The 18,190-nt window shown below is 40.9% G+C and overlaps 1 protein-coding gene across 2 annotated transcripts in view; it reads left to right on the top strand.

Moving 5' to 3' along the window:
- The first annotated feature begins 1,852 nt into the window (after positions 1-1,852).
- LOC130916840 (CUGBP Elav-like family member 2) overlaps positions 1,853-18,190 on the top strand; it is a 60,252-nt gene continuing 43,914 nt past the window's right edge. Inside the window, exon 1 of one of the 2 annotated variants that reach the window (XM_057837873.1) lies at positions 1,853-2,021. In XM_057837873.1, the coding sequence (XP_057693856.1) occupies positions 1,924-2,021 (98 nt within the window). In that variant the 5' untranslated portion in view covers positions 1,853-1,923. The remainder of the gene's footprint in view (positions 2,022-18,190) is intronic. The other variant, XM_057837874.1, reaches the window with a different exon arrangement.

The following is an 18,190-nucleotide window of genomic DNA, read 5'->3' as shown; positions in this document are numbered from 1 at the left end:
AAAGGACCAAAGTATTGGTACCGCTTTAGTTATCGTGGGGCAAATAAGTATTTAGTCAACCACCAATTGTGCAAGTTCTCCTACTTGAAAAGATTAGAGAGGCCTGTAATTGTCAACATGGTTAAACCTCAACCATGAGAGAGAATGTGGAAAAAAAACAAAAAAATCACATTGTTTGTTTTCTAAAGAATTTATTTCCAAATTAGAGTGAAAAATAGGTATTTAGTCACCTACAAACAAGCAAGATTTCTGGCTGTTAAAGGGGTCTAACTTCATCTAACGAGGTCTAACGAAGCTCCACTCGTTACCTGTATTAATGGCACCTGTTTTAACGCATTATCGGTATAAAAGACACCTGTCCACAATTTCAGTCAGTCACACTCCAAACTCCACTATGGCCAAGACCAAAGAGCTGTCGAAGGACACGAGAGACAAAATTGTAGACCTGCACCAGGCTGGGAAGACTGAATCTGCAATAGGTAAAGCGCTTGATGTAAAGAAATCAACTGTGGGAGCAATTATTAGAAAATGGAAGACATACAAGACCACTGATAATCTCCCTCGATCTGGGGCTCCATGCAAGATCGCACTCCGTGGCGTCAAAATTGTAACAAGAACGGTGAGGAAAAATCCCAGAACCACACGGGGGGACCTAGTGAATGACCTACAGAGAGATGGGACCACAGTAACAAAGGCTACTATCAATAACACAATGCGCCGCCAGGGACTCAAATCCTGCACTGCCAGACGTGTCCCCCTGCTGAAGAAAATACACGTCCAGGCCTGTCTGCAGTTCGCTAGAGAGCCTTTGGATGATCCAGAAGAGGACTGGGAGAATGTGCTATGGTCAGATGAAACCAAAATAGAACTTTTTGGTAGAAACACAGGTTCTCGTGTTTGGAGGAGAAAGAATACTGAATTGCATCCGAAGATCACCATACACACTGTGAAGCATGGGGGTGGAAACATCATGGTTTGGGGCTGTTTTTTTGCAAACGGACCAGGACGACTGATCTGTGTAAAGGAAAGAATGAATGGGGCCATGTATCGAGAGATTTTGAGTGAAAATATCTTTCCATCAGCAAGGGCATTGAAGATGAGACGTGGCTGGGTCTTTCAGCATGACAATGATCCCAAACACACAGCCAGGGCAACAAAGGGGTGGCTTCGTAAGAACCATTTCAAGGTCCTGGAGTGGCCTAGCCAGTCTCCAGATCTCAACCCCATAGAAAATCTGTGGAGGGAGTTGAAAGTCAGTATTGCCCAACGACAGCCCCAAAACATCACTGCTCTAGAGGAGATCTGCATGTAGGAATGGGCCAAAATACCAGCAACAGTGTGAAAAGCTTGTGAAGAGTTACAGAAAACATTGGTTATTGCCAACAAAGGGTACATAACAAAGTACTGAGATGAACTTTTGGTATTGACCAAATACTTATTTTCCACCATGATTTGCAAATAAATTCTTTAAAAATCAAACAATGTCATTTTCTGGTTTTTTTTCCCCACATTCTGTCGCTCATGTTTGAGGTTTACCCATGTTGACAATTACAGGCCTCTCTAATATTTTCTAGTGGGAGAACTTGCACAATTAGTGGTTGACTAAATACTTATTTGCCCCACTGTACTTGGCACAAGTGCCATGTTAGCGTGCCTTCCAAAAATGGTCCTAATCCGGACGTCAATCTGAGGTTCACGCTAAAGTGTCTCGCCGTAGGCGGCGCAATGCATTAGTGCACCACGACCTGTCACAGGACATTATTTCAAACACGCAACAGTGAGGGTCGGATGGGCGGGGCGGGTCCACACTCGGATGCACTCCTGTGAGGAGAGAGTGGAGAGCTGGCCAAGCGAGCAGGCAGCAGGCAGTCAAGCCGAAGAGGAGAGCATCCGTCTCCGTTTGGCCCAGCTGGATCTTTGATCATGTTGGAGCACTCCTCCGAGCTGGCCCTGGTGCAAAGTCTGTACGTCAACAGCATGCGCTGTCCCCCTACTGTAAGGACCGACGACCTGCCCATCAGGTACGTTTCACTATGCCCCCCTGACTGGACACTTCAACCTCACTCACTGGTTGAAACATCCCATCTACCTTTGTGTGGAGTGACATATTTGTCTGGCCCTGAAACTCATCATCAGTGATGTTGCTGCTTTGTTTCTCCCTGACTGTGCTTTCATTTTGTGGGGTTTTATGTTCATGCATACTTGATATTAATGACTTTCCCTGTTGTTTTAACTTGAGAAGCATGGAAGAAGTGGACATGTACTGCACTCTGAGCTACAAAAGGCAAATGTAGGATGTTACATCACATTTAGAGGAAAATCAGATAGGTAGACAGACAAATGCAGTCCTATCACACTGTGATGAGAGCTATCAGTGTGTGTGCATTGTGAATCCTTTTCCACCGGAGGTCCCCCACCCCTACTCTCTCCAATAACAAATGAATTTGCCTCCCTCCATTTTGAGAGCTCTTCATGTGGGCACAGTCGCCATTCTGCAAACGTCTACTGTTCAGAAGTCAACAAACTGAAAAAGTGCACCTTCAAAGTTGGAGGCGACTATTTTTTGGGCCTTTTTTTTAATGCAGTACCAAAAACATGAGATGTAAACAACAAAAGCGTGGTACATTTGGTGGGATTATGAAGGGATTACAGTAGTAATCATTTCAGATTAAAGAAGAGGACGTTGAATCATTTGAAGGCACCTCATCTGGTAGCCACAGCAGAGAAGTTTTTGTTACAGTACAGTGGTGGTGCCTTGAGTTGCGAATGAATTTTGAGCTTCATGTCATAGTTCAGAAGATTTCTTTTTCCTCTATCCAGCCAGTAGCAGTTTGGCAGCTATTGAACAATGAATTAAAAAATAAATATATATTAAAAAAAAGGACGCTTCGAGCTATTTAATGACACTTCCAGTAGAGGTTTACTTGAAAACTAAGTATAAACAGAGAATTACAATTTGTGTATTCAAAACAAACCACTTAGTCTTCAATTCCAGCTAACTAGTCACTAGTCAATAACACAAAAGAATTTTACCTAAAAAATTAATGGGGTAAAATGGACCTCTCTGGATTTTCTGATCTTGTTGCACATTCTCTTTCTGAAATGTTGGCTACGTTATTGCAGGGGACTGCTATTATTTGCCAATCTGTAAATAATTCAAGGCCATTGTAATTGTGGATAATTTTTTAAACTGTAAAACTTCTTACATAAGTGGATAAACGCCCGTAAAAATATATAAATATTTTCAAGAGTAATGAAAAAACTCTGAAAAAGTGAATCTGCGGGCAGGTTATATAATGTATGCATTGTATATGGTTTTTGTTGTGTATGTACAAATAAATGAATGAAAAGAACTAAGGATTATGAAGCTCAATCAACAGGGCCGTGCTCGACCGCAAATGGACAAAATCAATAGAAAACTTGTACTCGGGGAATTTAGAAATTTTTTTTTGCAAATAATCGTGTGCCGCATAACACTACAGGCAGAAGGGTGGGCTCGTTTGCCCTCTACTGGCTAACTCGTTACCTACAGGAAACACAGGCACCACAAATCCATGTGCTGTGCGCACATGCCCTCTATTGGCAAATTCCTAACCTACAGTAGGCTGCCCTCTACTGGCTAACTCCTAACTGTAATTTTGCCATTGATTAATCAGCCTTGATACAGAAAAATAAAAATTCAGGCTCCGAGGATGGAAAGATACTGGCACATGCTAAATAGCTACCAAGTTTCAAGACGATCGGTTCACAAATGACAGAGTAATAGGACTTAAAATTCAGTGTCCACAACAACAACAAAAACCTCAGTGACAACTTGACAGGCGTTTAGCCTGTAAAAAATATTTTTTTTGTAAATTTGTAAATGCTGGTTTACAAATATGTATCAATAGGTCTGTATTGTACTGCCACCAGGTGGCCAAGACAAACATACACTCAAGAAGGAGCAGAATTTAAGAAGATGAGGGAAAATCTGTTTAATTTTTAAAATTATATTCAATTGGCATAACTACATAAATAATTTTATGATGTAATTTTTTAAAATTAAACACATTCAACATTTTTTGGGTTGTTTGTTGGTGGGAGTTTACGTTCTCTTAATCTGGGGGTCACAAATGTGGCCAAGAAACAAATAGCTCTCGCATCTCAAAGCACCACTGTTTGGCATCAGTAAAGAACTTATGTTGTTCTCATGTTGTCCCTTGGGTTGAGTCAAAGTGAATACAGGGTATGTGCATATTTGCGGATCTTGTTGCATTCCCCCCTCCTGATTTCATAAAAGTGTATTCTCCAGAGAGCTTTCGTCTACCTTTTTATAGCAACCCCTTGAGCTCCATGCGAATGCATGTCACAAAGTAGGCTGCATGTATTGAGGGGAAAATAGGTCGTGCAGCGCATTATGCATACAAACCTGGTTTCGGCGCTGTTAAATGGAGCGCATTTGGCACCGATGCCTTGAAATTACCAAGGATAGAAGGATTAAATACCCTCCTTTATATATAGCACACGTGTGTGGGTAATACATTTCGACTGCATATCAACTGCACCCCCACACTTTTACCGGTAGTATTAGTATTGAGGAATTGCCCTGCAAGTCCAGGGTAACAAAAGAAGGTCGGCCACCCCTCCCCCAGGGAAATAATAGCTACACATAAAGGGGATAATGACTTTTGAACCTCTGAAACTGCAGTTTAATCATCTCAAACGTTGGAATTAAATTCATCAACACATAATCACAATACCAAGTAAGTGCAACACATAATCACTATACCAAGAAAGTGCAGCAAATAATTTTCTTTTTTAAACAATGAAAGATTGACTGACGAAATTACTACAGTTGTAGTCAAAAGTTTACATACACTTGGGGACAACATACTCTCTTGAATTTTCAGTTCTTTCAACAGTTCAATTTTTTCTCTGATAGACTGATTGAAACAAATACTTTTCACACAAAAAACATTCATGCAGTTTGGTTCTTTTATCACTATTTGTGTTTTAGCAGGAAAAGTGATCAGATATGCTGGGTTTGCTGATGTAACATTGACAAAGCGGGACGATTGTTGGCAGAATTGGGCACGTTTTCACCGAAAATTAATCAAGCGGCTTGTCAATGTGATTGGGGTCTAATGTTTTTAAGTGACGTCTTAATTGATTAGGCTTCCTGATGTCCACTGCAAATATTTTTGGGCACAGTAAACAGACTGGTCTTTCTTCGTCTAAATGCTACATACGCTTTGTCATATTTTCTCGTCTTAGGCTCTTCATATCTCCAGTGCTCTTTGCTGTGTGCTCTTGTTTGGTTAAAAAAATACTGGGCACACTCTGAAAATGAGAGCACCACTGCCACCCACTGAGTGGATGTGCAATTACACTTTATTCTAGTACGGCAAAAAAGTATGTTCACAAAGTCAAATCTGCCACTCCTGGCATCGATCTGGGCCCCCCTGGGGGCACACGCCCCACTATTTGTGAAGTACTGGTTTGAGCCAATGATTCGGCCTGACTTAAACTGCATCGACAACATGTAGACAACGCTGTAGAAACAAGTCCATGTCAAAATAAGATGAACTGCAACAATTCTGTCCAGAGAAGTGGTCAAAAATTAAACCAGAAGCTTGTCGATGGCTACTAAAAGCTCCTAATTGATGTGAAAATGGCCAATTCTGACACAGTGCATTTCGTGAAAAGTGGAACTTCAGTGTGAAATTTTAAGTGTGTAAGTTTATTTTATTTGATGTTATTTATTTGTAATATTAAATGTTTTTCAGTTAAAATGTGTCTGCCAACTTTATTTTTCTTTTGTTGTGGCCTTATACATTGTTGATTTATTTACTGTGCATTTGTGTGCAAAAAAAAAAAATTTTTTTTGCAGTGTGAACAGGTGTGGTGTGTGCCGCATAGTTTCTTGCTTGGAGCCTCAAAACACCCAAGCAACGCCACTACCCAAAGGACATGTACTCGAATATTATCATTGTTGTATGCATATTTTTGACCCTGCAGATTTGGTCACACTTTTTGTTACCCGAGAATAGATTAATTAAAGATAAAAGAAGCAAACTTTATTTGTGTTTTTTGGGTGTGACAAAGAAGTATCTGTACCAATCAATCAGAGAAAAATCTGAGTTGTAGAAATAACCTGAAAATGAAGAAAGCCATGACATCTTCTTTACAAGTTTATGTAAACCTTTGAATTCAGCTCTACGTTCATATCGATGGTAGCAGGAGTAGTACTAGTTATAGTATTAGTACTAGTACTAGAAGTACTAATACTTGAAGAAGATGCAGAAGTTGAAATAGTAGAAGCATGGCTGACCTTGACTATATTACCTTGGCTAACTCCAGTGTTGTGCGCATACTTATGCACATAGTGCACATGCACTATGCACATAGAGCACATAATTTGTGATGAGAAATACTGAAAAGATTTGAATTTTAAAGTAGTCCATCATACACCCCGGTTTAAGTTATTGCTGACCCTAATTTTCAGTTTTTTAAATCCCAAAGATCTTAATCAATCAAAAAATGGGTAATAATCAGGGGTGCACATAAGTGGTCCGCATGCGCGCATGCGTACTGGACGTAGACAAATGCGCTGGCCCTCAACAGCTTCCATACGCTTTTGCGTACCGATGGCTGACCACTGTATTTGCGGCAGACACGAGAAAATAACTTCTCAAAATTTTGAAGAGGCAGGCCACACTGAGTAATTACTTTAGTGATGGGACGAAATGAGCCGAGGTTCCGAAGCTTGTGTCGAGTAATGGGAGGGGGGTTTCCACGAAGCTTGTAGCGAGGCGCGCTTCATTTCGGCAAAACCCGGAAATGATGACGTGGGAAGCCTCCCCGGTGGCCGGTGGTCGGTGGCCGGCGGCCGGCTGAATCTCGTGAGTGCTTCGGAAGTGATCCAACGTTTGGCGCACATTGCAAAAACAGGACAGACTATGGTATAAATCGGTTGCAAACCGCAATGGCGATCGCCTGTTATCTCACATTTTGTGGATTTCGGGCTCCTGTACTTGTTACATCTGTGCGCAACAGTGCAACCAATGCAATCTTTTTTCGAGCCTTGTCCTTTGCTTGCGATAGAACCTGCGCGAAAAGAGCGCTCCTCCCCTGTATGGGAACATTTTGATTTGATTGCTTTCAATAAGGTAAGGGAGAAAAACTACTTTAATATAAATGTGAGTGTGTGTGTGTACCTATCTGAACCAAACATCAACAGAATGAACAATCCATTAGTGTACTGGGAGGCACAAAAGAATACCTACCCAAATTTATACAAACTGGCACTCACATTTCTCTGCACCCCAGCTTCATTTGTGCCTTGTGAAAGAATATTTTCTAAAGCTGGTGAAATATTTTCCAAAAAAAAAGAAACTGTTTAAAGCCAGCCACTGTGGGAAAGCTATTATTTCTAAATAAAAATGAATAACAAATTACCCTTAGCACTTGTTGTATTTTGTTCACATACTAAATTACTAACACAAGCACACTGATATCTTTGTCTTAAGCAAATAGCCATTGAATTCTTAACAATGTTGACTCTTGGGCTTCTAGACCACTTGATGGCGCCATAGGGTAAATGAAGCACCATGAAGCTTTGCTACATGTGCAAACCAATTGGCTGCAAAGCTTCATTGCTTCATGAGGCTTCATTTGGCCATCACTAAATTACTTCCGTGTTCCCCCACCCCCGTCAAAAGACAGACAGACGACAGAGACGTCACCGGAGCTACCGAAAAAAAGGACTTTTGCTGAAAAGTGGCTACAGGAGGTACCATGGCTAGAAGCAAATGATGCTCGCACGGAAATGCGGTACAAAATGTGCCGTGAGAATCCCAATGTCGCCGATAAGAGCAGCGCATTTTATGTAGGGTCAAAGAATTTTAGCCATCCAAACTTTGAAAAGCACGAAAAAAACAGAGAGCATGTGGCAATTAAGTAAACTATCGATGTCAAACAGGACCCCACTCGCCCTATGGACAAGTGGCGAAATAAAGGTAATGAACAGCGACATGCACTGACAAACGTGTTTTTGCTCGCATTTTACAAAGCTAAACATGCACGTTCAATGAGGTCTTATGAGGAGGATATCCCACTTTTAAAAAGGCTTGGAGTTAATGTGGGAGCCGCATAATGCCCTTTATTTTGAATTGGTGCTTCTTATTTCTTTACATTTCACTTCAAAGTAATGGCAATTTTGTTGTGCCAGTTGATGTTAATCAAGCATTAATTGTTAATATAATTAATTAAAGTTAATTGGCTCTAAGTAAAGCTTGTCATAAATTTATCGCATCAGGCGGGTCGGCTCTCAAGCTCAATGAGGACCAAGTCACATCTCCAGGTCCTCCTCTGAGAACCTGGGCAAAAAAATTATGTGCACCCCTGGTAATAATGCTTGTGCATTGTCCACAGATCTAAGGATTGCTGTCAACCCTCCCAGTCAAAATGGATTGGATGTATATTGCTATCAATGGGAGCCAATTAGTTAACGCAACACTAAATAACTTTTCAATCTTCATTAAAAATATTCTTAACTTTTGTGATTAAACATGGACTTACAAGTGGTTGAATGACAACATTTTTGCTTGACACTGTGAAGCAGAGATGAACAAGTAAAGCTTGTAACAATTCACATTTAATCATACAAGTAAGTATACAATAAATTGAATCATAATTTTAATCACTTTTTTTAAAAAGCTATTTTAAGCTCGAAAAGAAGCATTAATATTTAACATGTTCTAGAATAGGCCTGAACGATATTGGAAAAAAACTATCATTGCGATTTCTTGGGAGTTTACGATACATTGCGATATTAAATCTAGAATTTGCACCGGATAACTCGGATAGCTTTGTTTGGGATAGGCCTGAAAAATATTGGAAAAAATTAACATTGCGATATACAGTATATTGCCTAGGCTCCACACTTACGTTTTGCATTGGTTGCACTGGTGCGCCTAACTTTTTTCTTAGGGTGCAACAGCACAAAATGTAGGTGCGCCCACATTTTTCATTGCATCACCTTTAACGCCATACTTTTAATCACTCTCCATAACATCTATATAATTCATTCATCTTCTGAACTACTTATCCTCATGAGGGTTGCGGGGATGCTGGAGCCTATCACAGCTTACTCCAGGCAGAAGGCGGGCCCTGAACTGGTTGCCAGCCAGTCGCAGGGCACATAGACACACAATGATTCACGCACACACTCACACCTATGGACAATTTGGTATAATGGAGTCATGTAGTTATTGTTGCGACGTTTCATTGGTGAAACAAGAAAAGGCCTATGTCGGCATCGCTGGCAAAAATAAAAGTAATTCGGAGAATAAAGATGAAAAATGTAACAAATCTAGTGTAGCTCAAAGTAGTGGAGTAAGAGTAGTGTTTCTTAACAAATGTACTAAGTAAAAGTAAAAAGTATTGTGTGGTAAAACTGCTCTAGGAAGTAAATTTTTCTCAAAGTTACAAGTAAATGTAACTGAGTAAATGTAACACGTTACTACCCACCTCTAGTCATATGATATTGTTGAGCCACATTTAGACTTACTACCAGTGTTGTTAATAACGGCGTTAGAACATAATGGCGTTACTAACGGCGTTATTTTCTTCAGTAGTGAGTAATCTAATTAATTACTTTTCTCATCTTGGTAACGCCGTTACCGTTACTGAGGTGGGAAAGGCGTGCGTTACCATGCGTTACGATGTTGGTTGACTGACGTGAGAAAAGTCTGAAAAAGACGGACTCACGGAGACGAGAGAGCAGAGCAGGAGTGGGGAGGAGGCAAGGGCATGTGACGCCGTTGCAAACGCGATGCTACGATGCTAGGTGGCTCCAATAATACCTGACTTTAGCCGATAGCCTACAAACTACGCCCACATGATGCTTCGGTAGATACAGACCCGGCTGCAGAAAGAAATTACATGGGGGTCATTACATTTTTTGGGGGGGGGCAAACTTCTTCAATGTAAATTTAGCCTGAACAGTTGCGCTATTACCTGTACATTACTACATCAGTGCACTGAAAAATTTTCTGTCACTGAAGTCACAAGTGGTAGTTCAACGTAAAATCTATAAGATAAACGAAATTTAACAATGGTGCAGTTCTGTGTGCATTTATTCAATTAAAGTGCTTCAGCGTAAAAATAACATATGCACTGATGAACATGAGCACCCAATGGCTGGCTACTCGCCCCCCCCCCCTTATCTGTGATTGGCTAGAAATTGCCTTCATTCGCTGCTCAGATTGGTTGAATTGAATGATGACAGATCGAGATAGGATGAATAGAGGGTTCGTCCTCTCCGTGTGTGTGATTAAAAAAAAATAAAAAATTACACTCTACACTGTACTGGAACAAGGGCGGGCACAGCAGTTTCTCAGGGCGGGCCTGGCCCTCTAATGCCCGCCCATGCCGCCGGGTCTGGGTAGATATCACATATATACAGAACGAGATGCAAATGACAGACACGGCGGCATTAGCAACATGTATAATTAGGCTCGAGCGTTTATGTCACAGCAACACGGGATCATGCGAGATTTGCGACAACGCACCCATATTGGAAGCACGTCTGCATCACGGGACATTTAAACTTAACGGCAAATACAATTCAACTACGAGTGCCAAAGATGGAAAAAAGTAAGGAAAACTTGCCAGTTTGATACAGAGACAAACTTGTTACCACGGCGAAGGGCAGATATGTGAGCAAACTTAAGGATGTGACCAATGTTGACCCTTACGAGCAAGCCGAACACAAATGGAATAAAGATGTCGACAAGCTTCCACCACTACGCAAAATGGACATCATGCTGTATTTAGTGTTTGGTATAAGTTACTACACTCATCAGCAATTCCGAAACTACAAATCGCTACAAAGCTACGAACGGTTTTGCTGCGGATGGGTGCAGGACCTGCACATTATGACCTTAGCAAACGGCAACACCATCGTTCTTGCAAAGGTAGGCAATGTGTGTTTACATTTTCATTGTCATGAACATCCGAATTTGTGCTTTGCTGAGCTGTGATAGTTAAGGGACAAATCAATGCTGTGTTTTAGAAAACATTTGTTGCAGACAATTAGAGCTGAAACGAGTACTCGAGCAACTCGAGTAACTCGAGTTTAAAAACCGATCCGAGTAATTTTATTCACCTCGAGTAATCGTTTATTTTGACAGCTCTAAGCATCACGTTTTGCTAGGACTACTTTTAATGCGGGACAACGCGCTGTCACGTGCGGAGAGGAAGAAGGGGAAAAAAAAAAAAACTTACCGCAGCCGTCAGCCGCCACAAACGACGCCGACGTTGCTAAATACTAGCCCGCACAATGCTACATTGGTAACAGGCAGCGTCTGGCGCGTCTCATAGAGATCACATGTATGTTGAACTAGATGCGCATGACAGACTCGGCCGCGTCTGGGCAGCGTTTGTAAACAGCCGCCATCTTAAAGCAGTACAGCGATAAGCGCTAATAAAGAGCGCTAATAAAGAGCGCTAAGCGCTAATAAATAAGATTAACGTTACTGTCGCTACTAGCTCACGGAACGTTAGCCCTGCGGAGGGCTAGGTTTCAATTAATTATGACCGCTGTCGATGCGTGGCTAACGTGTCTTACATACAGGCTTTAACATAACATAGCATTGTGGAGTGATGAGGGTGTAAAATAAAAACTTAATCATGCTAACTATCAATTTTAGCTCAGTAGTCATTGCTGGATAAAACACCAAGTAGCACTGGTCCCTAATGTGCTCCAATACAGCCTGTATCATACATTTATTTTGAACACTGCAAAAACTCAAAATCCTATCAGGACTTACAGTTTAGACTAACTTAAAACTTAACTAGAACTTAAAAATGGCTTGACACAAAGAGAAATTCAATTGAAACACGTGGGGAAAAAATCCTAACTTTTAAGTGATGTGTGTTATCAAGCGTAACGGCATTTTTAGGTAAGATATATATATATATATTAATAAGATCTAAAAGTTTTTTGAGTGAAAGCAGTGAATTAGTCTTTTTTTTAAATTCTAGTTACACCTGAGATGCAATTGTTGGCTGTTTTCAACAATATACATCAAAAATAAAGACATTGATTGACTGAAAATGGTTCAAGATTAGATGAAATGTCTTGTTTTCTCATGTATATGTATAATTGCTCTTCACCTAAAAATATATTTGTTTTATCCGATTACTCGATTAATCGATAGAATTTTCAGTCGATTACTCGATTACTAAAATATTCGATAGCTGCAGCCCTACAGACAATGTAGCCTGTGTACAAATTCTTTGCCACTATCTCACGGCAACATGTTACAGCTTTTTCATTTAGAAACGACAGGAATTATGTCTTATGAAGACAATGCACATGTATACATGCTAGTTGTTTAGCTGTAGCTAACAACAGGCCGACTTAGGGCATAAAGTTACCGAAATTTGCGTAGACAAACGAAATTAACTTACCGGAGTGGAAGTGCATAGAGCAAACTCTGTGTGTAACTGGAGAATCAAACGTTATGCTCTTCCTTCTGATCGAGGCCACCCATGCCATTCTTCGACGTTTGGTAAGTTCAGATATGAGCTTTCCCTCGCCTTTTCTCCATGTCGTGCTCCGGAAGAAACTCAATGGGGTTCCGTTGAGCTGTACATTCTCCTTTCTATTCGATCGATTGTTGCAATTGTTTACCGAACAATAATTTCCAATCATTTTTAAAGAGTGACCTGAGTCGAAATGCCTCACTGTTTATGTTTCCCGGAGTTCTGACACCGAACTTCCTGCTTCCAACATGGCGATAGGGGCGGAAACCTCGCGAGTGCCACGTCATACGCTCGAGCCTAATAAAGAACTAGATGGGTTAGTAAACAGCTGCCATCTTAAAGCAGTAGACGTCTCAGGAAGGCTCTGTTGTAGAGAACCTTCCTAGCGAACCTAAGTAACTTTTTATCTAAAATGCTCCTAAATCAGCAAAACTTAACTTAAATCAATCTTTAAATGATGAAACAGTTTTAAAACTTACACATGTCGAAAATAGACAGAAGGGAACTAATGCAATAACGGGAGCAATTTTAACAACTTTAACGGTTGATTCACAACATTAAATGACTTCCACACATAGCAAAGACTATCTTAATATCGCAATATCCGCAATGCCCTGTGTGTAGTTAAGTTTAGGGTAAAGAATTGGGCTACGGCCAATTGTCCCAAAAACTCTTTAAAGTTCATGTGACCTGTTTTTTTGGGGGGGGACAAAAAAAAAAAAAAACATGAAAATTATCATCAATTACTTTGCCAAGTAACTAATTACTCTTACATTCAGGTAACTGAGTTACTAATGCAATTACTTTTTGGGAGAAGTAATTTGTAACTGTAATTAATTACTTTTTTAAAGTAAGATTAATAACACTGCTTATTACCTTATCGCTATTCGTCCTTTTCACAGCCACTGGAAACACAAATGTTGTTCTGTCCGACAGAAGGTAACCAGGAGATTAGGAATTTACGACACTTGAGCAGTTCGTCATGGTAAACGACGTGTGCCGCTAGGCAAAACCGCTTTTGTCCACTGGCGTCGCCAAAATCACTGAAAACTGAATATTTTTAAACTTTGCTTTGATTTTTTAAATTTTAGTGGCAAGGGATTCATATAAATTATAATATATTATGATTTAATATAGCACAGTTCTTGGATAAATTACTTTGGTATAGTAACTAAGTAAATGTACTTCGTTACTCCCTACCGCTGACCACGCCTCTGTTTTACTGCAGCTCCTTTCTCTCTCTCTCTCTCTCTCTCTCTCTCTCTGCTGTGGCTCTACCGCTCCCACAATCGAGGAGCGAGCGAGGCGAACACCGTTTGCGCTTCACATGAATTTGAACGAACGAAGTAGAAGAAGAAAAAGAAGAGAAGAAGAAAAGAAGAAGACGCCCTCCTCCTCCCCCTTGTCGTGTGTCAGTGTCTCGGTAGTCAGCACCTGTTCTTGCCCGTCGTCTCCTTTGCCTTCATGCGAGTGTGCACGGACGTTCTCCCCTCGCTCGCATTGTTAGATTAGACGGCTGTTAGGGTTTTTTTTTTTTGGTTATTTTTTTATTATTATTATTGAAAAAATAAAATGACTTCGACGTCGTATAATCTGGATTACCTACCGTTGACTGATAGTCGGTTAATGGCTGCGGCCGATACGATGTAAGTAACCCCATCACTTGTCGCCTTTTTTGTCTTTGTGTGTTTTGAAGTTATGTTTCGAAGATGATGATGAAACCTTTCAGTTAGTAGCTGGTAGCATATTAGCACACCGAAGGAGCTAATGGCTAACCGACCAAAAAGCTGCTGGCTAGTCGTACATCGAGTTTATCGGATGTACACAACTCGGTTGGTGTTTTTGAAATAACAAGGACCGCGATAGTGCTGGCTTTTAAGATAAAGGGGCAAAAAGACACAAAATGGAGTCGTGCTGTGTTTGTAGTTAGCTTAGCAATATTAGCAGGCGCGCGACAACATTCTACTTGACTGACATGTGCATCTCATTTGGTCATATAGGTGAGTAAAATGCATGAAAAAAGTCGTTATAAGCGAGACGAACTTTGGTAGTTTCTGTCTGAACTCCAACGAGAGTTGCTCGTGTTGACGTCGTCGTCTCCAACGCCATTGCAAACAGATAAATCTCATTGTCAACAGTTAAAAGGGGAAGTGTACGATATAGTAGTTGTTAAGCTTTTGTCCCCCGTATAAAGGAGATTTTTGTTGCTTTTTTAATTGCCTCGCGCTGGCATTTAGCTACTAGAAAACTGCTGTTCCGCCCATATAGGGTTGGCTTACTTAACCAAGGAACACACGTGGTATGTTCCATTATTATTGAGCCTTTAATGGAAATCTTGTGACCGCGACCCATGTAAACAACAGCCTGGGAGCACAGTCTTCCCCTTACGCATGAAAAAAGCCTCGCCTAGTAACAGGATGGTTTAAAAGTGGTCATTTGTTGGCAGAAGCAGAGCTCAGGTCATGTGTTTGTGACTCAATAGAGAGGTGGAAGCTGACCAAGCTCTTCCATCATGAGAAAAAAGTCCTGAAAAAGACTTCCTTAGCTAGTGGATGGCTGGTATTGTTTACTGACGGTTGAAAGTTAGAATTTAGGCGGGGGAAAAACAACCACCACCACCTCATCATCATCTGGGGCATTTGGCACCTTATTTACTCGATTGATATCTCTGAATGATTGTTGACAGAAGTTACTGTGCGGGCGCAAGAGTGATCCCATGACAGCCATAGAGCTACAGTGTGTCACTAAGCCAAATGTCAAAACGATCACTATCTTTTTGGACAGGGCATGGATATTCTTGGACATCTGTAGCATTGGCTGTCGGGCTTCTTTTGATACTAAAACACGCCCAACTCATCACTTTGGTTGAATGGCGTGAGCACAATCTGTTTGGGGACGATATTAGACTGTTGATTTTTTTTTTTAGGACTTTCAAGCAATGTTTTTCATTAAAAAATTAGGAAAATGTGAATTATATGCTCCATGCACACTTCCCTGGCATTCCGACATCTATTTACTATAAGTAATAGATGAAAATAACTTTTCAAACATATGCAAATCAAAGAATGACAAGACTTTTAAGTTCGATGACGAATCCAGGACAGGCTGTACTTACTACCTTTGCTTGGTGTACCAGACTCACCGCTGTTCCAGCGATTGAGTCTGGCGACCGTCCGGCAGATCAAATTCCGAGGGCGGAGCAAGCCACAGCAAACAGACAGCGGAGTGGACCAATCAGCGACGGGCAGACGTGACGTTGTTAAACTGACAAGTAATTAGCGTGAGCGGAGAATGGAGAAGTTTATTCAACACGGCTAGCGCGAGCCATGTTGACTTGTCAATGACTTGTTTAGATATGTTTTGGGTAAATTAAAACTGGTTTTACCGCGGATTGGAACATATTCTCGGCTCTCCCGTTCGCCATCTGTGTTGTTGTAGAGACGACTTTCGGCGCACAAGAGTGACGTTACTTGTTAAGAACACGTCACGCAAATAAACAAATCTGATTGGACGATTGATTTTGTACCTTGTTCGAGAGGCCGTTAATGGGGGTCCCAGACCATTTCTCAGTGTTTGAAAAATACAGGGAGAATAGTCTGGCTGTGCCAGGCAAGTACTAGCTTACCTTTCTTATTCTTCATGTGGTACATTAAGTTGACAACTACCAAACGTCGTAGAGGTGGGAATCTTTGGGCACCTAACGATTCGATTATGATTCAGAGGCTACGATTCAATTAGAAATTGATGATTGATGCTCCCCACAGCTATTAACTGATTTGAATGTTTTGTACATTAGTTACAAAAATTGTTCAAAAATCCTCTCAGGCTTGAATAAACGACTATTTTGGTATCAAGTTGACAGTTCAAAACAGTAAATAAAATACTCAAGTCCCCATTCTTTAAACTACATACAATTAATTTAATGTTGTGAATCAACCATTAAAGTTGTTAAAATTGCTCCCATTATTCCATAATTTTCCTTCTGTCCACTTTCGACATGTGAAAGTTTTAAAACTGTTACATCATTTAAAGATTGATTCAAGTCAAGATTTTGCCGATTTAGGAGTATTTTAGATAAAAAGTTCATTAGGTTCGCTTGAAAGGTTTGCGGCAACAGCCTTCAGTCAACTGCTTTAAGATGGCGGCTGTTTACTAACGCCGGCAAGTCTGTCAATTCACATCTAGTTTTCTATACATGTGCTGCTAACGCCGCCGAGTCTGTCATTTCGCATCTAGTTCTTTATTCATGTGATATCTACCGTAGCATTATGTGGACATAGTTTGTAGCGGCTGTCGGCAGCAGTCAGGTATTTTTTTTATCTAGCGGCATTAGTTAAACCAGAGCCGTGAGTTAAAGTGCCTGTGACACGAAAAAGCATGTTTATTTCATAATACACGCGGTATTTTATGCCCCTGAATGATATGGGCCGCTTGGATGTGTGTGGAAGCGATCGCTATTTTTATTTAGTTTTTTGAATCCCGCGCCATGAAAATGAGTGACTTCCGGCTTCGGTCTTGCATTGAGGAGGAGGGCGCTGTGACGTGTACGGTAGAAGACGTCCTCTTCACGCTACAGTGTACTGTTGTGTATGAGGACGAAAGATTCAGCTGATTTTGCGGATTAATACGTTTATTTTTCGCATCACGCCAGCCAAACGGCTGCAGAAAAATCATTCTGTATAAGGGAGAGGCGTATGCGCCTTTTTGGTGTTTCAAAAGGTTCCCATTCACCGTGGATGTTTACTGTGCGACCATTGGACTTACGAGGAAGTGAGTAAACATCTTGTTTTGTATTATGTCAAATACAAATACAGCGATTACAAAGTAAACACTTCAAACTTCCTTTAAATGAAGGACTACTTACGTTTGATCATTGATAGGCATGTAAAAAGCCCTCCTAATGCTCATTAGCAGCAGCACGTTAGCTGCACAACAACTCCAGCCACCCTCCTCCGGGGAACGAACTGTAAATTGCTCTCCGCCGGGCGGTTTGCCGATCCGCAAAGACAATCGACAACCGGGTCGTCATGTCAAATAATCCAGTATAGTTATGTGTGATTTTCCGCTTCGAAGACTTTGAAACATCACTCGGTTCGGGTTAGCATGTCGGCTAGCTGTCACGCCTTCTGGTTTGTTTACATTCTCCGAAGCCGGGGAAGGGAAATGACATATGTCCGATTTAGGTGTCATAAACTATCGTTCTGGAGGTGCGACAGTAAAGGTGAAGTCGACAGTTTTGACCATTATGGAGTAATTTTGCCATGTCGTCCTGAATAAATGCATTTTTATTATTTCATATTCCTTTCAGCACAAGACTGTTATTTGTCATGACCATGCCATTTATTTAGCAATTGGGGAAAATACTTGGATAAAAAGAATATCCTGTAAAAATATTGAAGTAGAGAGACTGAAACAATGACATTTTGCCGCTCTCTTCGTCGCGTTTTCCTCGTTCTGAATAATTCCCCCTCAATGGGCTAAATAGTAAAACCGATGAGCCCAGTCTACCGCTGACATCATCCACCTGTTGGGGACGCTAAAGCCCTATAATGGTAGGCGTGGCTAACCGGCAGATTAAAAGACTAATTTCTCGTCATCTGTGCTTTGCTAAATTGTTGTATATAGTCGAATCGTCTCAAAATATGATTCTAATTCACAT

This window comes from Corythoichthys intestinalis, chromosome 5 (assembly GCF_030265065.1).
Source record: "Corythoichthys intestinalis isolate RoL2023-P3 chromosome 5, ASM3026506v1, whole genome shotgun sequence".
NCBI lineage: Eukaryota > Metazoa > Chordata > Actinopteri > Syngnathiformes > Syngnathidae > Corythoichthys > Corythoichthys intestinalis.
The sequence above is the reverse complement of the archived record's forward strand: the minus strand, read 5'-3'. Positions and strand labels throughout refer to the sequence as shown.